Raw genomic sequence first — 26,870 nt, 5'->3', positions numbered from 1 at the left:
ATGTACCATTCGTACGAATTAGAGACGTTGGCCGTCGTGAAAGCTCTACAAAACTTCAAGCACTACCTCGTGGGGCTAAAGTTTACCATCGTCACCGATTGCAATGCTCTGAAGGCTACGGAACGCAAGAAGGATCTACTACCTCGAGTGGCAAGGTGGTGGATGTACCTGCAAGATTTTAATTTTAGCATTGAATACAGAAAAGGCGTGCTTATGTCTCATGCTGACTACCTTAGCCGCAACCCCGCTTGTCATCAGGTAAATATAATTCAAAAACCTCGTAATTGGGCCCACACTGCTCAACAAAGTGACGAGGAAACCTTGAACTTACTCCAGAAGTTGCAGGACGGCGCTCTGGATCCGAATAGGTATGTTGCTCGTGATGATTTGCTCTACTATCGGTATACACCAATTGGCGGACCACCACGGCTACTGTGCTACATACCTAAGGGACACAGACTTAGTCTCATGAGAATATTCCATGACGAACACGAACACATTGGAGCGGAGAAAACTTTAGATCTCATCCTAAAGCATTTCTGGTTCCCTGGCATGAGGCAGTTCGTAAGTAAATATATCGCTCATTGCTTGATCTGTCTTCCCAACAAGCGAATACCTCGTGCACCCCTTCAACAAATTACTTCTTGGGAAAAACCAGGCGACCCGTTCCACACCATGCATATAGACGCGTTGGGACCACTACCTCGATCCGGAGAATTTAAGTTTGTGTTAATCGCCGTTGACAGTTTCAGCAAATACTGCTTACTAACTCCTATGACTCGTCAAGACGCCGACGAATTAAAAAAGGTAACTGCGCATATAATTTCGCTCTTTGGTGTACCTAAGATCATGATTACTGACAAAGGCCGCATGTTCGAGTCAAATGCGTTCGTCAAATGGGTCAACGATATGGGTTGCGACATACATCACATCACACCTGGGATGCACCATGCAAATGGCCTAGTAGAGCAATATATGCGTACAGTACTCAACATGATCCGGATAGAAACCAATCACAGGAAAACTTCATGGGCGGATACACTGTGGAAGCTGCAGCTTGTCATTAACGTGACAAAACACAAAACTACCCAGACATCACCACTCAATCATCTCATAGGAATCGAAGCAGCTACCCCAGCCATCCATGCCTTGGTCCGAGACGTTACTGTTGAGGGCCAGTCATCAAACAGGGAGGCGCTCCGGGAACTTTCCAGAAGCAGAGCTCGGGAACTTCTGGAAAGCAATCAAACTGAACAAGATGGGCGTGTCAATCAACAGAGACAAGCAACACGCGAGTTTAAAATTGATGACCTTGTGTTCGTGATTAAAACTTCTCAGTCCACAGGAAAGCTAGACTCTGGAATGCGAGGACCCTACAAAGTCGTCGACATTCTGCCGAGTGGTCGCTACCGGTTGAAGCTTGTTAGTGGCGACTATGGGAAGACGACGCAGGCGGCAGCGCAATATATGGTGCCCTGGCGTGGTGAATGGAGCCCCGAGGCTTGCGCTGCATTCTTCGATTGTGAGTATTGCCTAGTTTGTCAAGTCGAGTGTATCGTTGAATTTAATTCAAGTCGTGCATATCGTTGACGTTTGTCAAGTCGAATGTATCGTTGAATTAAATTCAAGTCGTGCACATCGTTGACGTTTGTCAAGTCGAATGTATCGTTGAATTAAATTCAAGTCGTGCATATCGTTGACGTTTGTCAAGTCGAATGTATCGTTGAATTAAATTCAAGTCGTGCATATCGTTGACGTTTGTTAAGTCGAATGTATTGTTGAATTAAATTCAAGTCGTGCATATCGTTGACGTTTGTCAAGTCGAATGTATCGTTGAATTTAATTCAAGTCGTGCATGTCGTTGATGTTTATTTCCTTGCCCAGATATTTTTATAATGTAGTGGCAGACCGTCTAATGGATTTCCTTTATGTTTACAGATGAAGCTGAACCATTAGAACCCACTCTGCCACCAGCGTCGACAGCAGCGCCAGAAGAACGCGTTGGGGCAGCTGACGCAGCGTCCACTGCAGTGCCAACAACGACCACGGACAACGCCGGTGACCTGCCTCCATCGTCAGAGGGTGGATCTCTGATGCCATTACCAGATTAGGCCTGCCGCTCCCAGGCAGCCCCTCCACACCAGGATCGAGAACGACCAGCTGTCAGGAGAGGCCGTGTCGGATTTACGTCTAATAAACCTTTGCCTTTTTTGACGTTACCTGTCAAATACGTCAAACCAAGTGACAGTCGACGGTATAAAAGCCGACCCCGGCGATGCTCGGCCTCTTCTTTCGGTTCTTTCGGTTGCCTGGCAGCGCTCGGTACGGTTACGCGACGTCACTTGGTATACGTGAGCCATTTTGTTTAATTTCTATTTTTAGAAACTGTGACCTAATTTAATTTGTTTGAGAATTTACTTGCCGATTAATTGTAAGATTTAACTATAAGATGTTGTTGTTTTAACTAAATTTGATATTTTTGTAAATAAAGATTAGTTTTTGTGTTTTTGGTATATTGGTTTCATTTATTTCCGCTTTTAATTGCTAAAAATATATATAAACTTGCGTGCAAAAAAATCGACCCACCTCTCTCCTTATGATTCAAACGGTAATAACTCAAGAAATATAATTAGTATTAAATAAATGTTGGAATCGTTTTAAAGGTAGTACAATAAGGATTTAATTATTGCTATAGTTATTGTAATTGTAAATTGTTTACTAATTCTACAGCCTTAAAACAAAAACCGGTCAGTTTGGCATAACATTTCAGTAGGCGATTAATCTCTCTTGTAAAAAACACTAACAAATTGATTTCAATAGCTCATAGTGCCACCCATTACCCTAATTTAGGTTTCCATCCGGGTTTTCCTTGACCTTATCAAAGTTATGATGAACTCCTGAGCGATACCATGCCGATCTTCTTGTACAGCCACCTGGAGGTCCTGAAGGGTATCTGCGGCAAGAGTCCGGGCCCTGACCCTCCTTTTGAGTTCTCCCCATAGGTGCTCAATAGGATTAAGGTTAGGACTCCTTGCTGGCCAGCCCAAACCCGAAATTTCGACGTCGGAGAGATATTGACGAACTTTCGCAGCAACGTGCGGTCGAGCATTGTTCTACATCAATATGAAACCTTCATCAACAAAACCAGCACATGGCACCGCATGTTGTCCTAGTACGCCCGGAATGTATCGATAGGTACTCAAAGTGCCAAGGCGTGGCCCGGTTACGAACTCAAGATTGGTTTATGCATCAAAAGAAATCTCGCCCCATACAGTCCCCGAACACCTACCAAATGGAAGCCTTTCGTCAATGCACGCCTGCGCAAATCATTCTCCTTATCAACGGTATGCTTTTCTGCGACCATCGTTACCATAAAGACTGATTTAGCTTTCATCAGAAAAGAGCACGACCCGCCATTGCTCCAATGAAAAATCAACATGAGAACGTGCGAAACTAAGCAGCGCTTGACTGTGTGCTGGGGCTAATTTTGGACCGTTAGCGAGTTTTTGTGAAGTCAAACAGCTGCCTGCAAGTCTTCGTCGTACAGTCTACTCAATTACTGTAACTCATCCGACTTCTCTTGGCCGTCGTTGCACTTGAACTGAAATGAGATGTTGATTCCGCAAGGACGTTGACACCTTAAAACGGTCATCACGTTCAAATGTAGCCCAATGTCTTCCTGAACATGGTCGCATGGTAAAGTTTAGAGTCTCTAGAATACTTCGGTATACTCTTGTAACCAAAGTTCGACTTAAATTAAGACTTCTAGCCACAACTCGTTGTCTAAATTCAGCTCTTAGCAAAGCCCTTGCTTGAGAGGCTTTATTTGGAGTAATATCCATTTCGCCACAAAGAAATTACGTTTAAAATGAAGTTAAATGAACAATAAATCAATAAAAATCGAGACAAAACAAAAACAATAAGATTTGACCGATTTTTCATACAGAACAAAACCGTTCAATTAACGATTAAAAAACTGAGTGATGGGGGTGCTTAGTGATTTGTGTCGTTTGTAGTCAAGCATGTTGGAAATGAAAATGTAGAGTAAACGTACACATTCCCTATCATATTAACTCGCATTATTAATAAAAAGAAATAATAAATAACTATAACTTTTTAAGATATAGCGACTTGAATAGAAATGCGCGGGGTGGGTCGATTTGGTCTACACACTATATATATATATATACACACTATATATATATTATACAATATATATATATATATATATATATATATATATATATATATATATATATATATATATATATATATATATATATATATATATATATATATATATATATACAATTTGGTCTTACACACTATACATATATATATATATATATATATTTCCACCCCGGAGTTGATATTACGTCCTACATAGCGGTTTTTACCGATGATATTGCGTCCGACTGACTTGTTGCATCCTGTATACGGACGCAAGATTGACTATCTCTCAAATTCAGCCAGAAGTAGTGTTAAGGTTAGTACAATGGCTGGGTGAAATATTGGCATGGACGTTGTTTTGTCACCGGAGTGCTTTTCGGCGTATTTCTTAGTTCCGCTATTTGGCGCGCGAATTTTGGAGGTCGCTACTGTGCGCCGTATATCGGTGGCGTATATACGTTACTTTGTTTACGTATAACACGCCGATAATGTGGATTCCTGTATATAATAAAGTTTTTATCAATTCTAATGTGTGATTTAATTACGTCCCACAAAACGACATCGTCCCAGAGGAGACGCGGGGGTGACAGAGGCGAGGGGGCGGAGTTCGCACGCGACATGCAAGGGCATGTTTTTGTTTATATTTTTTGCCGGCCAGCGCGGACGTAATGACGCTTGTGGTATAAATATTGTGTAGTGGGGCGAATATTTGAGAGAGACTAAATTCATGTCTTCAAAGTTGGGTTCACAACGCCTTCGAAAATTTGATGTAACATTGCACATTTCAATGTCTAATTAACTTACAAAAATGCTGCTAAAACTATTTGAAAGTAGAGTTATTATTTCAAAAGTTATTATAAAAAAAAGTACCACATTATGAAATTTTTGCGTCTCGTTTCGATACTGCCGCTCACAATTTATTATTTATAAAAAAAAATGAGCTAGAAAGGATTAAAAATTTAATGTTAATTTGAAGATAAAGAAGAGAAGAATCCGATACCAACAAATAACACATCAACTTACATTAAATAACTAAAAATTATATTTTTAAAATGTTCATAAAATTCGCGTCATTGTCCTGCGCATTGTTTGTTTTGAATGCCTTGCCGATATACTCAACGTGACGGGTTGAAACCTATTTTGCGATAAAATCTGCTGGCTCACTTTATTTGATCGCAGTGCTTTGGTGTGGATAGAGGTCTTCGTTTTATGCTCTCTCTCTCTCTTTGAAATACGTTCTACAAAAATTTCCAAATAAGACGTCATTTACATTTCTCGATGTGTGCCAACATTTGTCTGTTTTTCACTACTTTTTTTATACCAAGTTATAAAGGCCCGCAACATTTCTAAATTCTTAATAATTTTCTTTATATCAATACTTAATTATAAACGAATTTGGTGAATTCTTCATTTTCCTGAACGTCTTTTTCCTGAATAGCCCTAAAAACATAATGACGATCATTCAGAATAATGATCAAATCTGTAACTGTATTTCAGGAAAACAGGAACAAATATATCGAATCGATGCAATGTCGATATTACAATTAGGTAGTTATTTGACACATTTTCGAAAAATAGTAGTAGAATAGTAAGAAAAGTAGTAAAAATGTTATCTACACTTCAATATTATAAAGCAGGAGAGGTTGTTTGTTTGTTTGAACGCGTTAATCTCAGGAACTACTAGTCCGATTTGAAAAATTCTTTCAGTGTTAGATAGCCCATTTATCGAGGAAGGCTATAAGCAATATTTTATCACGCTAAGAATAATAGGAGCGAAGATATAGAAGAATAGAGGAAAATGTGGAAAAAACGGAGGGAAATTATTTGAAAGGGCTTATTTGAACGCGCTTATCTCAGGAACTACTGGTCCGATTTGAAAAATTCTTTCAGTGTTAGATTGTCGTGTCAATGGTTGTCGTGATTGATGTAGATCGTTTTTTTTAAAAGAAGTGATTTTAAAAACTATTTTAAAGACAAAATAAAATGGCCTTGGCCGTCGACCCATTTTGTAATACAAAAAAAATGTTTTAATTGTGGTGCAACGACCAAGAATAATATCAATATTATTAAAAATCATTTTGTTCTACCTATGAAACGAAAGAACATAAAATCGCTTTATAAATCTTCATTTTTCTGGTGCAGCATATTTATTTACAAATAAATATGCAATTTACGATCATTATCCTGACGTCCAGTGTCCTGTTTGTTGTTGAACTGTTTATATACTTACCTGTCTAAAAGTATTTTGGATCGATTGTATTAACTACTATGTCCCTACCTACATACCTACGTATATGATTTTCTTTGATAAGTACTTACCTATTGTATATTTTAAACAAAAGCCCATCAGTGACTGAGTTTAGACTGCGAATTGGGTTGGGACTAATGTATTTTTAAATATCTATACTTACTAATATTGTAGAGACGAAATATTTAATCGTTTGCTTATTACTATTTAACTTACGAGTTACGAGACTACTGAACCAATTTAAATAATTCTTTCGCTATTAGAAAGCCACGGTAATGAGAAGTGAAATAGCCCAAACAAGTGCATCGAAACTCAACGTCAAGTGGTTACCGGGTCATGGGCTAGGCTGTACACTGTACAGTGTTCTGAGATTTTTTTTAAATCTTGACTTGGTGAATTTCTTCATTCATAAATCGACACCCTTGACAAGATTTATAGTAACTGTGATGGCATACTTATAATAATAATAATGTACTTTTATTCAGCTCGATAACATAAAAACCTTAATCTAGACAATTACAACATGCAAATTATTTTATTTTCAATGGTTTTTTATATTAGAATGTTAAGATCGCAACCGGCAGCTTAGCTAGGTTACAGTATAACCTGTGTTAAAGCCACCGGACCCTTTCCCAACTACTGATCGCATATCACTGATTTTACATTTAAGGCAATTAAAATTAGATTACAAATTAAATCAATGTTTAAAATTAATCAAACTTGATACAATAAACGGGGGCGGTGGTTACTCGCGTCCGTAGGAATTACCTTTTACTACCCTACACGTGTCCCCCGGGTGGTGCTAAACGAGTAACAACGCCGAGTCTCAGGCGGCGGATATGATAACCTGACTCCTAGGCAGTAGTGGCCTTGAGGACTAAATACCCTCAAAAAGTCTAGCGCGGAAAGCAACGGGAAACTACCGCGACTATAATCCCAAGAAAACCACCATGATTAAGAACGCCACCAGAGATAATATGATGTCATGCGACCCGACTAACGCTCGGCGCCAGCTTAGTTCCGGGCCGACTGGTGTGGAAGGGCAATAACAATAGGAACCTGGAATGTCCGTGGACTTTTAAGGCCAGGAAAAACCGAAGTTGTTGAAGCGGAGATGGAGCGCTATAATCTGGCTATACTAGGATTGAGTGAGACCCATGTCAAAGATAACGGATACCACATCACACCTGAAGGAAATATGGTAATCTACTCTGACAGGTAAGACAATAGTTTTAGTGGTGTGGGCTTCATAGTTGCTAGCTGGCTACGAGACAAGGTATTGGGGTATAATACCATCAACAATAGAATTATATCCTTAAAAATTTCAGCCCATCCACACCCAATCAACTTTGTACAGGTCTATGCGCCGACCACTGTAGCCACCGAAGAAGAGATGGAGGAATTTTACCACGAGCTAGAATTAACCTGCAAAGCGTTACCAAAGAAGGAATGTACTATCATCCTGGGAGACTTTAATGCTAAGATAGGGCACACTGATAATGATCAACACCTAAGGAATGTTATTGGGGAATACGGCTTAGGAGCCCGCAACAGTCGAGGTGAGATGTTGTTAGAGTTTTGCATTGAAAAAGGACTATTCGTAACTAACACGGCATATAAACAACATCCAAGACGCTTATGGACATGGCGATCGCCAACAGGTCATAAAAATCAGATTGACTTCATATTAATCAGCAGCAGATGGAAGTTGTGCATAACTCTCTCAAAGACTTTTCCGGGTGCAGATTGTGGCAGCGACCATCAGCTGTTAATAGCTCAATACAGAGTCCGCCTCAAAGTAGTTTCAAAGCCTCCACCATCCAAAAATATTCTTCTAACACAAGAAGCGAAAGCTTTTGAGGACACACTACAAACTTGACTGGACAGTAAAACGTATTGCCCATTTGACTCAGCCAATACATCATGGAATCAGCTTAAGGCCGCATTAGAAGAGACAACTAGAACAATCACAAATGGACGGAAAGTAAAACACCCTAGATCTGAGTGGATGACCACTTGGGAGGCAATCGCACAAAGAAAGGCTCTAAAGACTGGAGGAATTCGTTCAAAGGAAGAACAACAGCGATACTCTGAACTTGACTCACTAGTACAGCGTCTCTGTAGACATGACAAGAATGCATATATCAATTCCATATGTAGAGATATACAAACACACTCTGATACCCTACATCCAAGAGACATGTTCCAAAAGGTGAAAATTCTCACACGGGAACGAAAATCAAAATCTTGGAACATAGAAGATGAAAAGGGTAACCTGATTTTAGACAAGAAACAAGTGATGACAAGATGGAGGAACTACTGCCAAGACCTGTACAAATATGACGCTGATGAACCTGACACTAGATTAGATTTTACAGATAAAGAACCCGACATCGTTCTCCATGAAGTAGAAGCAGCTATAAATAAGCTCAAAACAAAAGCTTGCGGTGGAGATGGTATACAGGCACAAGTGCTTAAGAGCTTGGGTAAGTCTGGAATCAGAGTAATGCATTCAATATGTCTTAAAGTATGGAGAACAGGACAGTGGCCAGACGATTGGACAGAATCTCTCGTGATACCACTACATAAGAAAGGGTCGACTAAAAAGTGTGGAAATTATCGGACCATCTCACTAATTTCACACGCCAGTAAGATTCTTCTCCATGTTATAAACAACAGATTGGCACACTATATAACTAGACAGATATCCAAAGAGCAGGCGGGATTCGTAAAGGGCAGGGGTACCCGAGAACAAATCCTAAACATCCGGCAGCTGATAGAAAAGAGCAGAGAATTCAATGTCTCAATAGTACTCTGTTTTGTGGATTACGCTAAGGCCTTTGACTGCATCGTCTGGTCCAAAATGCTGGTGGTGATGAGAGAGTTGGGCGTCCCCGATCATCTCATATTTTTGGTACAAAACCTCTATCTGGAAGGTCGATCAAGGGTGCGATTAGACAATGATCTGTCAGAGCCGTTTGCTACAGAGCGTGGTGTCAGACAGGGTTGCATCCTCTCTCCACAGCTGTTCAACCTCGTAGGCGAATATATAATGCGTCGAGTGTTGGAAGATTGGGAGGATGGTATTAAAATTAACGGATACCTTCTCAACAACCTAAGGTTCGCTGACGACACCACGCTTATAAGTACTTGCGAAGTGAAACTTGCTGAACTTCTAGCGCGGCTCGAAAAGATTAGTCGAGACTTTGGCCTCCAAATCAATCGCAATAAAACCAAACTGATGTACGTCGATAAGCTGAACCAAATACAAAAGACATCCTTACTACAAGATCTCCAACCCGTAGAGGAGTTTGTCTACCTGGGATCGTTGATTAGCAACAATGGTAACTGCGAGAGGCTCAGTCCGACGGGCTCAGATGGCTAAATCTGCGGTTGGGCGCTTAGAAAAGATATGGAAGAATAAGAACATCTATCGTAGCACAAAAATAACACTAATGCGTTCCCTAATCTTTTCAATATTTTTATATGCCTCCGAGACATGGACACTAAAAGCACGTACTCGAGCTAAGATTGACGCTTTTGAAATGTGGTGCTGGCGTAAAATGCTCGGCATCCCTTGGACCGCACACCGGACCAACACGTCTATACTTCAGCAACTCAAAATTACCACCCGCCTGTCCACGCTTTGTCTACAACGATGCCTTTTTTGGCCACATAGCCCGCCGGGAGCCTAATAATCTTGAGAGTCTCATACTAGCTGGGCAATTAGAGGGGAAAAGAGGCAGAGGCAGAGTGGCTACACGATGGACAGACGCGATTGTCAAGGCTGCTGACTGCACGTTCCAGGAGGCATTTCATCAGGCCAAAAATAGAGACAAGTGGAGAGCCCTATCCCAGAAAGCAAATTTTGGTGGTCACGTCCCTCAGCCATGAGGATACGACTAGGAAGAAGAAGATACAATAAACAATACAAAAAAACGATCGAAACGATCTACATCAATCACGACAACCATGATTGACTATGACTATCACAGCACAGAACGCAACGTCGCGTCGTGTTTGTTTACGCGCGCGCGTTAACCTACTACTTACGAAAAAAATTATTATTATTGTGAACTTGTATTAAGTATAATCAAATACCGTCCTCTTTTTGTACAAAACAAATAAACAGAAATAATAGGTACTATTACAGATAATAACCATAATTTAAATTTACAAACAAAGTATATATATTGTTGTGTAATTTTTGTGTAGTTGTGTAATTTTTTGAGATTTTGGACTGTTTTATCTTATTTTTGATAGGTACGTTAATAATTTCTTAAACGTTTTTATTTTTCTTTTCGACGCCTAAAGGGCCTTTTTTTGAGACTTTGTACTGATAGGTATGTCTGATATGTGATTCTTCAGGTTAATATTTTTAAACTACTAAACGGCTAATAACGAATTTCAATTTGTTAAATTTTATCAACTTGTCACGTGGGCAGAGCCACGATTGAAAACTAGTATTGCTTACATACACAAGTTAACGATAGTCAATGTCACAGTAAATTAGCCTCTCAACTGGTCGTTCTTAAAATTGTTAATTTCTTAAATTACTTTTATGTTCCTATTTCGGTGTATTTGATTTGTCCGACACTTTGATTATTATGACTATGGGTTTATTATTGTACCTACTTGATTTTAAACAATAAAACTTAAAAATACCTACTACCGAAACAATTGTTTTATTTTGTGTTCATACTTAAGTTCAGAAGAAACACGCTCACATGATGTCTGCTACAGTGACATAAACGAAAATCTTCTTTCTTCCCTTCAACGCCTTCAAAACTTATGTATTCGTTTTATTTTTGGCCTTCGAAAGTTTGACCATGTTTCTAATTATCGATCTCAGCTCGAATGGCTCCCGATCAAGTTGCGTCGAAACTCTCACATACTTCACTTACTGTACAACATCCTTTTTAGTCCTTCTACTCCTAACTACCTCAAAGTAAAATTCAATTTCCTCGGTCATGACAATCCTATACTTCGATCTGCAAACAAACTGACTCTTGCGTTTCCTTCTCACAATACTTCATTCTACGATTCTTCTTTCACCATCTCCGCTATTCGTCTCTGGAATTCCTTGCCCGATTTTATAAAAAAATCGGAATCAATTAACATCTTTAAGAAACGTTTGAAATCACACTACCTAGATCAGGCTCAGTCCTTGTAAAACTCTTGGTGTTTTTTGTACAATTATTTTAATGTTCTTTTATTTTTTATAATGTAGGTTTTTAATGTAATGTAGGTAATTATATCAACATGTCTTTTTTAACCTTATTATATCTGTGTAAATTTGTGTAGTTCATTTGGCTATTTTATTATGTGTAATATATTGTATTTAGTGTATGTGTATATATGTGTGTATATGTATGTGTGTATATGTATGTATGTATGTGTGTATTTTTTTTTCTTTGTTTAAGTTTAGTACTTTAACATTATTTTCTGCCACCATATTTTGGTTGCCTGGAAGAAACCGCTGAAAGCGGTAAGGCCGCCTATTTGCTATGTTCCTTGCCTAATGTTGTTTTTGTTATTTTATATAGTTTATAATGCAAATAAAGAATTTATAAATAAATTAATAAAATGATCATATCTATCATAATTATCCTTAATATTTTTTAGTTAGCCTAGCGGACTTACCTAATTATAATTTAAAATTTAATTAATCTATGTAATATAGGGATAACTTGTTTTTAATGTCTGTTATGTACTCCAAGTTATAGAAATAAGTATTTCATTTTAATCGACTTCATAAAGAGGGATGATTCTCTATTTATACATACATATCGTCACTCCTGTCCCTCATTGGGGTAGACAGAGACCACATCACGCAATGAATTTATTGGGATCTATTATATAGGTACCTATGTATGTATCGATATAACATATAAGGTTAGGAGGAAGCAACAAACTCAACAGTTTATGGCGTACATACAAAAATAATATACGGTACCGATATAATCTCAAATATAGTAAGGAGTCATTTAATTAGTAGAATGCATGGAATTAATATAGTACAATATACGGTATCAATATAACCATACATTTAAATGGATGTAGGAAAAACGATTAAATGCATGGAACGAATACAAAAATATACAATGTGTCACATGATTTCCATCGCGAACGGAAGCAAAAAACCAGCGAGAATTATTTCAAATTGAATATCTAATTTTCGTACGTAAACAAAATTTCTCGTCGACAATAGAATTCACATGACAGCAATGTAACTATATTCGCACGAATAACAATTAAAAAGTCATTGGAAATGGTAGACGCCATAGGGTTCGACTTTGAAAAGACGCAACAAGTCTTCGGCGATTTAAATATATATATATATATATATATATATATATATATATATATATATAGTGTGTAAGACCAAATTGTATATTTATAATTAACTAATAAGCAAGAATAACAAACATTGTATACGAATGTGTAAATTGCAATTTGGATAACTAGTGCTATAATATGAAGAAATTGCACATTGACTAGTATGTAAGAACAACAACAAAGTGGTACATGAACTAACAAGTTGTATAATATAAACTTCTAAATAGCAAATAACCAAGAATAAATTGTAAACAAACAAGAATAAATTATACATAGACTAGAGGGAAATTGTACATAGTATGTAAAAACAACAACAAAATGGTACATAAACTAACAAATTGTATATAAACTTCTAAATAGTTATGTGGTTTGGTAGGGCGTTTGGATGAGTTGTTGGTTTGTGAGTGGGGAGTGGGATGGGGGATTGCATGGGAGGTTTGAGGAAGGTTTGCACTCATATCATACATATATATACATACTTACGTATACACAAACATATACATGCCTAATATTTGATGGTTTTGGTGGTGGTGTCGGGTTGATGATGTTTAATGCATTGTTGGGAATTGAGGAGGGTTGTTGGTTTAAGTCGGGTTGGTTCTGATGGGATGGTTAGGGTATCGGGTAGTAGGATGTTTATTATGGTTGCTATGGATATAATAATTGGTAGATATAAAAACGTATATATATACATATCTCAATAATTTACAATGTATTTTACAATTATTTACAATTGTTTCCTGCGTTGCTTCTTGATTCTTCTGTGGAAGCTTGGCTAGGTTGGTCTTCATCGGGTTCATCCGGTGGAATGGTGGAGCTGGCTATTGTTCTGTGGCGGTACCCACAATTCGCCTAACATTCCTGCATCGCGCTATCGAAGTTTCGGAGAACGGCAAGATATATACAACGTCTGAAACGACGTCAGTGGGCTTCGGCCTGACCGAGCATGCTATCTCGCTCGGTCGGAAGATCTTCCTTTTCGGCTGCCACTAACAACGTCAAATTGGTTGGTGACCACCGACAAGAACACGCATCCTTCTGGACATCAATCATCATCAACACTCCCCGCCCCTCCGCACCACGTCAGCTGACATCAAGCATAACCGGGTCGCCTCGACCATAAGCCGCGTTGGAGGTCCGCGCCGGTAGAACCCGTGTCTGGCTTGAACGGGGCAGCCATAGGCTACAACGACCGGTCAACAAGCAGAGCACGGAGTCCCTCTCCTGGTCTTTGCACGCGTAGCTTCGGCCCACACCTGACAACACAAGCGCATCGAAGAATACCACAGGTCTTCGGGGGGGAGTGATGACTCCTGGTGATCGGGTACTATATACGGTGATGTGTATTAGTGGCGATATGTTTGTTCTGGATGTGGGTGTTTTGTACCCTCTCATCTGTCACGAGTTGTCAGACCGTTTCCCATTTTCAAATTTTATTTTTTAATGACTACTGTTTTAATATTTGAAGAAATTACCGTAGAAGCTATGTGTAATTTGCATATGTTTATACATAATTTCAGCAAGCAAGCTATTAGTGCCTTGAGCGCATTAAATTCTACATTTGTTATAATAGTATTAAATCAGTGATTAAAGTATAAGTGTCTGCTTTGGATGGTTTTAGGGTAAGACGTCCATTTTGGGCGCTTGACAGACGAGAGAGTAGGGTTTTTTATTGTTAAATTTTGTTGTGGTGATGTGTGAGGATGGTGAATGGTAGAGTATTGTTATATGCAAATGATAGGTGATAGTGAAGCAGATTCAGATACTAGGTTAAGGAAGGAGTTAACAAAGCGTGTTTACATATATTACAAAATGTACAATTATTCTTAGTAGCTATTAGTTAATATTTATTTTAGTTTACAGATATTACAATTGTTCTTAGTCATTCATAGTTGGTAATTCTTAGTAGTTCATAGTTGTTTATAGTCAAAAGAATAGTTATGTACAGTTTGATGGTTATGTATTATACTTACAATCTATATTATTCATAGTAATTCTTAGTAATTTTTTTTTAATTGTACAATTTTGTTGTTGTTCTTACATATTAGTCAATGTGCAATTTCTTAATAGTATAGTTATGTATGATAGTTATCCACATTGTGATTTACCCATTTGTTTAAATCACAATATGGACAACCATATATAGATACTATATACAATTTCCCTCTAGTTTATCTACAATTTATTCTTGTTTAATAACAATTTATTCTTGTTTATTTGCTATTAGAAGTTCATATACAATTTGTTATTTTATGTACAGTTTTGTTGTTGTTCTTACGTGCTAGTCGATGTGCAATTTTTCATAGTATAGTTATGTATATTAGCTGTCCATACTGTGACTTACCCATTTGTGTAAATCGCAATATGGACAACCATTATATTGTTACGTGCTAGGGTTCGAGGATTTGGAGAGAAAGACCTGGTGACTCTCTTGAAGACTTTATTAACACTGCACTAAACACTAGGTCACAACACTTAGCACTAAGTCCAAACACTAATCACTAGGTCCAATCACTAAGCACTATCACTGTCCTAGGTCGTAGCCAAGTCGCAGGTTTCACTGGTTCACTCACTATTAATCACTTGTTGTCACTCCGAAATCGCCTTGATGATAGCTCGAAACGAACTGACTCGCCGGGCCTGCCTGCGGCTTTTTATATGGCGAGACGAATTCCAGAAAGTTCCCGATTCACGTAAACAAGTAAACAACCGTGGGAACTTTCTAGGAGGCTCGAGCATGTACGACAATAAAACTGCCGTCCTTACGATAAGTGCAGTAAGTTGAATTTAATTTAGACCTTATGGACTCAGTCATAAGGTCTAAATTAAAACACGTAAACACGCAAACAAATAAACGGTAAACACTTAAACAAACATTGGACCTTTCTAGAAGGTTCGAGTATGTACTTGCGCACCTCATGCCATCTACTATTGAGTAGGGGATTTATGTTGCCTGTGCTCCCTCGGTAAGCTTCGCTGGTTTGTCGCTAGATGGCACCACGTGTCCGTATACCATGTACCGTAACACTACTCCCCTCTTAAAGATGCTCGTCCCGAGCATCATTGTTTCTGCCATGGTAACGCGCCAGACGGTCTATGTGTACCACTTTGAATGTCCCTCTTGGTTGCTTTTGAATCCTGTAAGTCACATCATTCAATCGGGTAACCACTTTGTATGGGCCGTCCCACTTGGTCTGCAACTTTGGAGATTTGCCTTTTCGGTGAGTTGGGTTATGCAGCCACACCAGTGACCCTTCTTCGAAGCCGCTCGTGTTCGATTTCCGATCGTATCTGGTCTTCATGTTCTCACTTGACTGTAACCCATTTTTCCGAACCATGGCGTGTATATAGCGCATCTTTTCCCTTAAATCGCAGACATAGTCTTGTACGGTCTTCGGTTCCTCCGGTGACCCTCCTGTCAAGAGGTCTACTGGTACTCGCAGTTCTCTACCGTAATTGACATACGCCGGGGTAGCTTTTATGCTCTCATGCTCGGCGGTACGGTACGACAGAAGGAAGAGCAGTATATACTTGTCCCAGTCCTTTTGTTTGTCATCTACCAATTTCGCCAAATGCCTCTCAAGGGTCTGGTAAAATCTCTCAACCATTCCATCAGACTGTGGATGGTACGCGGTGGTCCTCGTTTTATGCATTCCCGAAATTCTGCACACTTCCTGGAAGAACTGCGATTCGAAATTCCTGCCCTGATCAGAATGGATTTCCAGAGGCACACCAAACCTAGATATCACTTCTTCGACTAATTTAGAAGCGACTGTTGTAGCTTCTTGGTTTGGTATGGCGAACACTTCGGGCCATTTGGTGAAGTAATCCATGACAACCATAAAATACTTGTTTCCTGATTCCGTTACAGGAAATGGCCCAGCTACGTCAACTGCAATTCGTTCCTACGGTGCGCCAACGTTATACAAGCGCAGGCTCCCACGGCTCCGGGTCTGTGGTCCCTTCACTGCAGCGCAAGTAGTGCATTTGCGGCACCAATCCTGTACATCGTCTCGACAATGCAACCAGTAGAATCGTTCTCGAACTTTTGTTAACGTCCTCTTGACACCTAGATGACCTCCTGATACGCCGTCGTGCATTTCACGGAGAACATCTGGTACTCTCGTTCTTGGGACAACTATCTGAAGATGGAACTCTCTACCGTTAGTCTTCTCCCATTTCCGGTAGAGTATTCCGTTTTAAAGAATCAGACTGTCCTATTGCGCCCAGTACGCCTTAGTGACAGCGCCAGTGGCTGCAACCTCACTCCAGATTGGCCTTACGTCACCCCGTTTCTTCCATGTGATGATGTGCCGAAGGTCGTCATCTCTTTCTTGAGCTTTCCTCATAGCATCATTCTTCCATGGACCCAAAGGACTTGCTTTCGTTAACTTTAATGTCACTTCATTAGATTCCTGCTTAACACAATGTTTGCAGTCTTCTGAACACGGCCTTCGTGTAGTCCTAAGCCACATGGCGGGTAGATTCGACACAGAACGATATCTTTTTAACAACCTAGAAACTCCACCCAGCTTGAGTGACCCCTCTCCACCAAGCCAATGTCACAACATCTAAAGGCAAAGGGTGGAGCAGCATAAAATCTAAGGAAATCGGAAAATGTCGGATCTACTGGCCGCCACACCGACTGGGACCTCACCGTTCAAAACATTAATATTATTATTATGCAATTTATAAAACAATAAATGTATATATTTATTTATTATATGTATAACATATTATACTCTATTCTATTAAATATATATATATATATATATATATATATATATATATATATATATATATATATATATATATATATATATATATATATATATATATATATATATATATATATATATATATATACATATATAAAAAAAAAAAAAAGTGTCCATGGCGTGATGGACCACAATTAATTAAAATTCATAATATTATTTCAATTATCCTTGGTGCGAAAAATCTAAATAATAAAATAACAAAAAAAGGATATGGACGAACAGTCTATAGACGGCCCCAATTTTATAATAAAAAAAAAAAAAAAAAACGGCCTTCGTGAGAGTGCGTCGGCACCATGCGACTTTCCGCTGCGGTGTTCGGTCTTGAAGTCGTACTCCTGGAGTTGTTCAATCCATCGTGCTACTTGACCTTCTGGGTTCTTGAACTGTAGTAGCCACGTCAACGCTGCGTGATCAGTTCGCAGTAAAAACTGTCTGCCAATGAGATACTTGCTGAAATGTTGTAGCGTCTTTACGACAGCCAAGAGTTCTCTTCTCGTCACACAGTAGTTTCTCTCTGGCTTAGATAAAGATTTGCTGAAATATGCAATTACAACTTCTCTTTCGCCCTGTTTTTGAGATAACACCCCTCCAATGGCTGTGTTGCTTGCATCCGTGTCGACTATAAACTGACCTTCAGGTTGTGGGTACCCCAGGATTGGTGTTTCACAGAGATGTTTCTTCAGTTTCTGAAAAGAATCTTCAGAAGTCTCGTCCCAAATAAACTGTCGTTTATCCTCTGTCAGCCGATGTAATGGCTTGGCTAACTCTGAGAATCCCTTTACAAAACGCCTCTAGTAGGAGCATAGGCCGAGAAATGCCCGCAATTCGGTTTTGTTCTTAGGTGTTGGCCAATTTTGAACTGCTTCCAGTTTCTCCGGGTCCGTCTGGATTCCATCACTGGTGATAACATGTCCGAGATAATTGACCTTACTCCTGAATAACCGACACTTTTTCGGATTCAACTTTAACTTGGCCCCCTCTATTTTGGCGAAAACTCGTTCTAAGTTTCGCAAATGGTCCTCGAAGTCGCGGCCAACAATGATGACGTCGTCCAAGTAGACTAAGCAAGCCTCTCCAATTAAGCCTGCCAGTACACACTCCATGAGTCGCTCAAATGTGGCAGGTGTGTTGCACAATCCAAAGGGCATGACGTTAAACTGCCATAAACCTTTACCCGTGGAGAAAGCTGTCTTCTCTTTGTCTTTTGGATGAATTTCCACCTGCCAATATCCAGATTTCAGGTCCAGGGTCGAGAACCATTTCATGCCACTCAAGGTATCCAGAGTGTCGTCGATTCGAGGTAATGGATAACTGTCCTTCTTGGTGACATCATTGAGACGTCTGTAGTCCACACAAAATCTTGTGCTGCCATCTTTTTTCTTTACTAATACAACAGGTGAGCACCATGGACTTGCAGACGGTTCAATAATCTTATGCCTTCTCATGTCCTCCAAAAGGCCTTCAACTTCTTTCTCTTTTGCAATAGGTATCCGTCTTGCTCGTTGACGAATTGGGTTCTCGTTTCCGGTATCTATCCTGTGCTGAACCATCGACGTTCTTCCAAGGTCCCCTTCCTGACTGGAGAAGATATTCGCGTGGCGTTGTAAAAACTTCTTAGCTTTTATGCTCTGCGAATAAGTCAGATTACTCTTGCAGTCATCGAGTAGCTCAGTCACTATTCCATAGTTGCTGGTGTTTGCTGAGTCTGAGCCTGTGATCGAACTACACTTTCTCATCCAGACAACTTCCTCGCACTTTCCAATGACGTCACCTTTGTTCAAGCAGATCTCGCGATCACCAAGATTCAAAACTCTGACCACAGCGTTACTGCTTCCACTAACAAGGGTTCTCGCCGTCATCAGTTTTTGCGCTGATGTCTTGGTAGGTGTGTCTTCGATCAACACGCATCTGTTTGACTTCTTCTTTCCAGCTGGCGGTAGTTTCACCAGCACCCGAGCTTCCGCACGTCCAGGTATTATGACTTTCTTTACACATTCAACTTTCCCGCAGGCGCCTCCAAGGATGAAAATTTCTTCTTCACCACACTTGAAAACTCCGTCAGCGACATTAATTCTGCAGTTGTGCTTCTTCATGAAATCCAAACCCAAGATGCAATCATCCATAATCTCAGCCACGATAACGTCATGAGGGTATGAGAATCCCCCTACATTAAACGTAACTGACATTTCTCCCAGGATGGGTATTGGCTGACCGGAGGCAGTAAGGAGCCGACAGTTAATTCTCCTCTTGTGTCTTCTTGCGGCTTTTACCAGATTTGGGTTCACTATCGTTCTAGAGGCTCCTGTATCTAGAGTCATTTTGCAATCTGTTCGAGCGCGTACATCCCTAGCGCAGCTGCACGGCTACATCACTACAGCGGGGCGCGGGGGGAGCGCTCCCGGCGACGCGGCCGCGTGCGCTCGTTCACTTGCCAAGGCGACACGCGCGCGCGCACACGGGTCACACCGCTGACCACCATGTCACATTGCATTTGCTACTTTTATGTAATGTAATAATTTAATAAAGTTGTAATGTAAAAACATCTTTTCTATGTCCCGTTGACATATTTGGCGCCCCCGGGTGGGCACGGATCTCTCTCCTAAAGCCGATCGAGTCGCCGCCGCCATTTTCTCTACTCGGACTTCGCCCCGGCCGCGTGGCTATGAACAGAGGAAGGCGCGTTTGGAGCTCTGCTACATCATAACGCCTGCAAAGGAGAGTGTCGTGACTCGTGAGCCTGCTTTTCCTATTCCTTTTAACCTACTTAACCTTTTTTCCACAGCTTGGGCTGGGCACGTGGTTCCGAACCTTTCTTTTGTCATGTGTGCTATGCCCTGAGCTAGTTGTAAGCATATCACGCTGTGCACTTCTTTATTGCACGCTTACTTACATATTACTTTGCATCACAATTTCAGTGAGAATACATCCATCATCGTGTGAGTGCTGTCGAGTCAGCTCGAGCACACAGATTTTCATTCTTGCCTCTGCGTACCTCGGGATGCTTCCTCATCGCTGTCCACTGCGGGACAACAGGCGTTCAAGACATCATATATTATGAGGGGAGTAAGCCGGTTTAATTTTATTTGGAGCCTTTAATTATTTTAGTTTATTTCTTTATTTGTGATCATCAAGTATTCCATCATGTCTTACGATAGTAAAATGTCAGATTTAAATACACTTAAGGTTAAACGCAGTTCAATTAAGGGACAAATAACTAGATTTCAGAATTATTTATCGGATTTGCAAGACACTTCTCTTACCTCAATTCAAATTAGAGAATTACAAATTAAATTAGATAAATACTTGGTGATTTCTCAAAGTTTTGATGAGTTGCAAAATCAGATCGAGTCATTAAATTCTGAAGAACTCGCTGCAGAACTTGAGACTAGGGAGAGCGTGGAGGACAGTCTTCACAAATGTCTTGCCCTCGCACAAGAGTTAATTGAATTGCATAAACCTAAAGATGATTGCAAGTCTTCCCGCTCAGGGTCATCAAACAAACATACATGCTGCAGCAACGGTGAATTAATGGGACTCAAATTGCCACAGATTAAAATCAATAAATTTGATGGTTCCTATTTTAAATGGCTAGAGTTCCGCGACATGTATGAGTCGCTTATTCATAATAGTGAGAGTTTGAGGCCCATTCACAAATTTCACTACTTGTGCTCTTATTTAGAAGGTGAAGCGGCGAGGGTTATTTCCAATTTAGAAATCTCTTCAGATAATTATTTAGCAGCATGGCGTCTTCTTTGTGACAGGTATAATAATAAACGTCAACTCGTTCACAATCATTTAAATTCATTGTTTAATATTGAACAGGTACAACGGGAATCTGATAAGTCTTTGAGATTTTTAAGTGATAACATTACAAAAAATTTGCGAGCTCTTAAAACATTAGGCCAGCCAGTAGATCAATGGGATACCTTGATTATACATTTAGCTTCTACCAAACTGGATCCAGGCACTAGTGTTAAATGGGAAGAATACAGAAACGGTTTGAAAAGGGATTTTCCCACTTTAGATGATTTTAGAGATTTTTTGAAATCACGCGCTGATGTGTTAGAAATGTTGTATAGGTCTAAGAGGGACAAACAAGTGAATAAATCTTCATTGCATCCAGCACAAAATAAAGCTCCTCATAAACAATTTTATAGTGATTCTCACATGAAATCTTTTGTAATTTCAGCTGGCAACAGCAACCAACCGCGTCCATGCGTCGTGTGCCAGGGCAAGCATAGGATCTTCGACTGCAATGTCTTCGGGGCTCTGACCACGGACGAGAAATGGGCTCAAGCGGCAAAACTGAAGCTCTGCCTCAACTGCCTGCGGCCTTCGCACACTGCAGCTCGATGCCGTCTGGGCGGCTGTCGCGTATGTAAGAGGCGCCACAATACGGTATTACACAAACATAACTCTGACACTACACCCTCAGGTAAGGTTGAGGGTTCCTTCGATAGTCAAGTTACTAGTCGACAGGGCGAGGCCGAGGTCCAAGCTCCTGTCGTCATGTCTTCGTCTTCAACATGCTCTGAATCTCTTCTGTCTACTGCCTTGTTGGACATCATTAATCCTCACACTGACAAGGCTGAGAGTGTTAGGGCGCTGCTGGATTGTGGAAGTCAGTCTTCTTTTATTACAACTAGTTTGAAACATCGTCTTCAATTGGCTTCTGAACCATCAGGCACTACAAATATTCTAGATATTGGAAATGCTTCGTTGAACATCATTCCAGAGCGATGCTCTGCAGTCATTCAATCAAAACAGGGTACCTACTCTCGTGAAATAGAGTTCTTGGTGCTACCTCGTATTACGGATAAGCTCCCTAAGCTTCATATTGACATATCTTCATTCAATCTGCCATCTTCTTTTATATTGGCGGATCCTTCATTTAATCAGCCTTCACAGGTTGACATGCTCCTAGGAGCAGACGTCTTCTGGGAACTTCTTAATTCCGAACAAATTTCTTTGGGACCAAATTTACCTTTTCTGCGTAGCACAAGGTTAGGATGGGTCATATCTGGTAAAGCACCATCTCTTCGTTACTCAAAGGAACTTCATTGTAATTTTGCATCTGTTGACAACATTCAATCTGACTTAACACGTTTTTGGGAATATGAAGACTTCCCAACTGATCATCGTAAGGACATCGTTACAGCGAGCGAGAGTCACTTCATTGAAAACACACATCGTCTTGAGAATGGTAGGTTCTGCGTCAAGCTACCTCTCATCGATTCGCCTGATTGTCTAGGTGAGTCATATCATCTTGCTAAAAAGCGCTTCTTCGGTTTGGAGAAAAGATTCAAACAGAACCCTTCTTTGAAGGAAAAATATGTTGACTTCATTAATGAATATCGAGATCTAGGTCATCTTTCAGAGGCACCTGTACAGAAACCTGGCGTGTCTTACTTCTTACCACATCATGCTGTTCTTAAAGAAAACAGTGAGTCCACTAAATTGCGTGTTGTCTTTGACGCCTCTGCGCGTACATCATCCGGCTACTCTATCAATGACCTGCAAATGGTAGGCCCTAATATTCAGGACTCACTTTTCAATATTTTGCTTAGATTTCGTCATTACAAATATGTACTGTCTGGTGATATCGAGAAACAGTATAGACAAATCTCCTTAGCCGAATCGGACCGTGATCTTCAACTCATTTTATGGCGTGAGAGTGAAAGTCTTCCTCTCAGGTCTCTTCAACTACACACAGTGACGTATGGATTTTCTAGCGCCAGTTTTCTTGCTGCTAGGTGTTTGTGGCAGTTAGGCGAGGAATCAGCTGACATCTTGAATGACCCCTCCGCGGGTCATGACCCCCAGGGTCCATGTACTGCTGCTGACGCTATCAAGGACATAATTCAGTCAGACTTTTACTGTGATGACCTTCTATGCGGTGCTGATTCGGAGGAAGATTTGCTCTTTATCAAAAATGCTGTTTGTAAAGTATTATCTACAGGCTGCTTCAATCTTAGGAAATTTCGATCGAATTCTTCTATCGTCATAGAGTCTGAAAAACTAAAATCAGAAGCTGGTAATCTTATGCTTAGTCAGTCCGTGCAAACATTGGGTTTAGGGTGGAATCCCACTTTTGACATTCTTCATTTCGACATCGATGACAAGGCTCCCAGCACTGTTACAAAACGCAGCATTCTATCTGCGACATTTAAAATTTTCGACCCTTTAGGACTTCTTACTCTGTATACAGTCAGGTCGAAAATTCTTTTACAGAAAATCTGGGCTCTTCATTTGAACTGGGATGATCCCGTTCCTCCTGAAATTCGTCGATGCTGGGAACGCTTCTTAGACAGCGTTAAATATTTAAAACATCTACATATTCCACGAGATATTTTTGATCAACTTGTTCCAGCGTACGTAGAGCTGCACGTGTTCTGCGATGCTTCACAAGCTGCCTACGGGACGTGCGTTTATGTTAAGTCCACGTCTGTGTCGGGTCAAGAGTCTTGTAATCTTCTTTGTGCTAAATCACGTGTTGCACCTGTCAAGGCCACCACTATCCCACGTCTGGAGCTCTGCGCCGCCTTACTTGGTGCTCGTCTAGCTTCCACCGTCAGTACTGCATTTCGTAAGTCTATCGCTCGTTGCGTTTTTTGGTCAGACTCCAGCGTTGTGTTAGCGTGGTTGAAATCCTGTCCATCTAGACTTAAGACTTATGTTGCTAATAGGGTGTCCTCCATACAAGAACTTACACATGGCGCCACTTGGAATTATGTGCCCACATCATTGAATCCGGCAGACCTCGCAAGCCGCGGAATCGATATTCATCTCGATCAAATGGAGAACACTACTTGGTGGCACGGCCCAAACTTTCTTCTTGGTCCAGAAAGTGACTGGCCTTCTCTCCCTAACGATAAACTTCATTCTGATTTACCAGAAATCAAACACTCTATCACTGTACTTAACACAGAGACACAATCCTCATTGAATTCTATAATTGATTTTGAGAGGTACTCTAATTACATGAAATTACGACGTATTGTTGCTTATATACTTCGCTTCATTAACATTAAATGTAGAAAACAGAAAGCCAACGGTCCACTTTCCGTTGAAGAATTAGACGCTTCACTTAAAGTCCTTGTTAAGTTTTCACAACAAGAATCCTTCCCCAAAGACTTAGAATTACTTCATAAAAATAAGACCATCAGCCCAAAATCATCTCTTTCTTCTTTGTCACCATTCTTGGACTCTCAGGGCATCCTGAGAGTGGGGGGGAGGATACGTAAGTCGGATTTCGATTTTACTAAGATTCATCCTATACTTTTAAACTCAAGACACACACTCACTAAACTCTTATTTACTCACGAACACAAACGCCTCTTACATGCGGGACCGCAGCTCATGCTGTCCTCTATCCGTGAGCAGTTCTGGCCGATCGGGGGTAGGGATCTGGCACGACGCACGGTACGCGGTTGTGTCACTTGCATCAGATTTAATGCTAAAGCAATGAAAAACATAATGGGAGACTTACCGCCACAGCGGCTTATTCCTGACTTCCCATTTTCCACTGTTGCTATGGACTTTGCGGGCCCTTTTTTAATTACGGACCGTAGAGGGCGTGGGTGTAAAATAACGAAGTGCTATTTGTGTCTCTTTATATGTTTCCGTTATAAATGTATCCATCTTGAGTGTGTTAGCGAACTATCTAAAGATTCTTTTATACTAGCCCTGCGCCGCTTCATATCTCGTAGGGGTAAGCCTAAAGAAATTTTTTGCGACAATGGCAGAAATTTTGTGGCAGCTGCAAGAGAGCTCAGCGAGTTTTTTAGCATATATTCTGACTCTATTGTAGGTTTTGCAGCTGATCAGGATATAAAGTTTAAATTCTCACCGGCTTACGCTCCTAACTTCAATGGTTACGCAGAGGCAGGCATAAAATCTGCCAAACATCTATTAAAACGTTCCTTGGGCAGCACACATATGACATTTGAGGAACTCACTTCTTTGTTTGCCCAAGTGGAAGCTATCCTCAATTCTAGACCCATTTCCCCCCTCTCTTCTTGTCCTACTGACCATGCAGCGCTCACACCTGGACACTTTCTCCTCGGCAGGTCACTGACGTCGCTTCCGGCTCCAGTGCTAGAGGACATCAACCCCAGACGTCTGGACAGATACCAGCTGATCGAACAAACACGTCAAGTCTTCTGGAGAAGGTGGCAGGCGGAGTATGTCACTGAGCTGCAGTCCAGGTCAAAATGGAAAACCAGATGTAGAGACCTGAAGGAGGGAGATCTCGTCATTATCAAAGAGGACAACATCCCACCACTGGCCTGGAGGCTAGGACGGGTAATGAAGCTGCATCCTGGAGCTGACGGGGTGCCGCGAGTAGCGGACCTGACCACGGCGCGAGGAGTCATCCGGCGCGCTCTCAATCGGCTCTGCCTGCTGCTGGATGAAGAAGACAACAAGGCTTGAAAGCAGAGCTTTCAAGGGCCCCCAGTATGTTCGAGCGCGTACATCCCTAGCGCAGCTGCACGGCTACATCACTACAGCGGGGCGCGGGGGGAGCGCTCCCGGCGACGCGGCCGCGTGCGCTCGTTCACTTGCCAAGGCGACACGCGCGCGCGCACACGGGTCACACCGCTGACCACCATGTCACATTGCATTTGCTACTTTTATGTAATGTAATAATTTAATAAAGTTGTAATGTAAAAACATCTTTTCTATGTCCCGTTGACACAATCCATCCCGTTAATAGTCCCCTGAATCACAAGACTATTCCCACTGCATGCTTGGGAGATAACAGTTATTGGGGCTTCCTCTGCTTCAGCCAGTACTCGCCCCTTAGTCCTGGCTTTTATTCGATTTCGGGCAGGGGACGAAGCCCCTTGCTTCTTCAGCTCCTCCATTTGTTCCTCGAGCCTTTTCATTCTTGCCATCTGGATCTCCTGCGGGCAGTTGAGCTGAAGATGGCCCCTCTCGCCGCACTTGTAGCACATGGCTCCAGAACTTCTCTTCGTAGGAGCCTTAATCTCCTTCTGTGGGCAGTTGAGCTGAAGATGGCCCCTCTCGCCGTACTTGTAGCACATGGCTCCAAAACCTTTCTTTATAGGAGCCTTAACCTCCTTGACTTCTTCAGAGACCTCACGGATCTTATAGGTCTGCCGTATGTCACGCCGAACAGCCTCGACCTCCAAAGCATGCGCCAATGCTTCCTTACGCGAGGTGTGGTGACGTAGCCTCACCGCAGCTCTGACTTCCAGGTCCCTGATTCCGTCGACAAAGGCTTGAACCATGTTCGAGTCAACCATCTTGGAATCGGCTCCTGGGTATGCCTTCTTGACCAGTTTTTCAATTTCCAACGCCCATTGTTGCAG

At 41.0% G+C, this 26,870-nt stretch overlaps 1 protein-coding gene across 1 annotated transcript; it reads left to right on the top strand.

The window, feature by feature from the left end:
- On the top strand, nt 1–26,078 carry LOC121728262. The gene is made up of 4 exons (XM_042116403.1): nt 1–1,522; nt 1,939–2,082; nt 21,725–21,913; nt 21,971–26,078. The coding sequence occupies exons 1-4, from the start codon at nt 1–3 to the stop codon at nt 25,966–25,968; spliced, it is 5,853 nt and encodes a 1,950-aa protein (XP_041972337.1). The 3' UTR covers nt 25,969–26,078.
- The last annotated feature ends 792 nt before the right edge of the window (nt 26,079–26,870 follow it).

The sequence above is a fragment of the Aricia agestis genome, chromosome 6 (genome assembly GCF_905147365.1).
Source record: "Aricia agestis chromosome 6, ilAriAges1.1, whole genome shotgun sequence".
In the NCBI taxonomy this organism is placed as follows: Eukaryota; Metazoa; Arthropoda; class Insecta; order Lepidoptera; family Lycaenidae; genus Aricia; species Aricia agestis.
This window is presented reverse-complemented; position numbering and strand designations above follow the sequence as displayed.

Coding starts and splice junctions, on each gene's coding strand:
- LOC121728262 (XM_042116403.1), top strand. CDS start 1: ATGTACCATTCGTACGAATTAGAGACGTTGGCCGTCGTGAAAGCTCTA. Junction 2,083..21,724: donor CCTGCCTCCATCGTCAGAGG/GTGGATCTCTGA, acceptor TTGTAATTTCAG/CTGGCAACAGCAACCAACCG. Junction 21,914..21,970: donor TCTGGGCGGCTGTCGCGTAT/GTAAGAGGCGCC, acceptor CTACACCCTCAG/GTAAGGTTGAGGGTTCCTTC.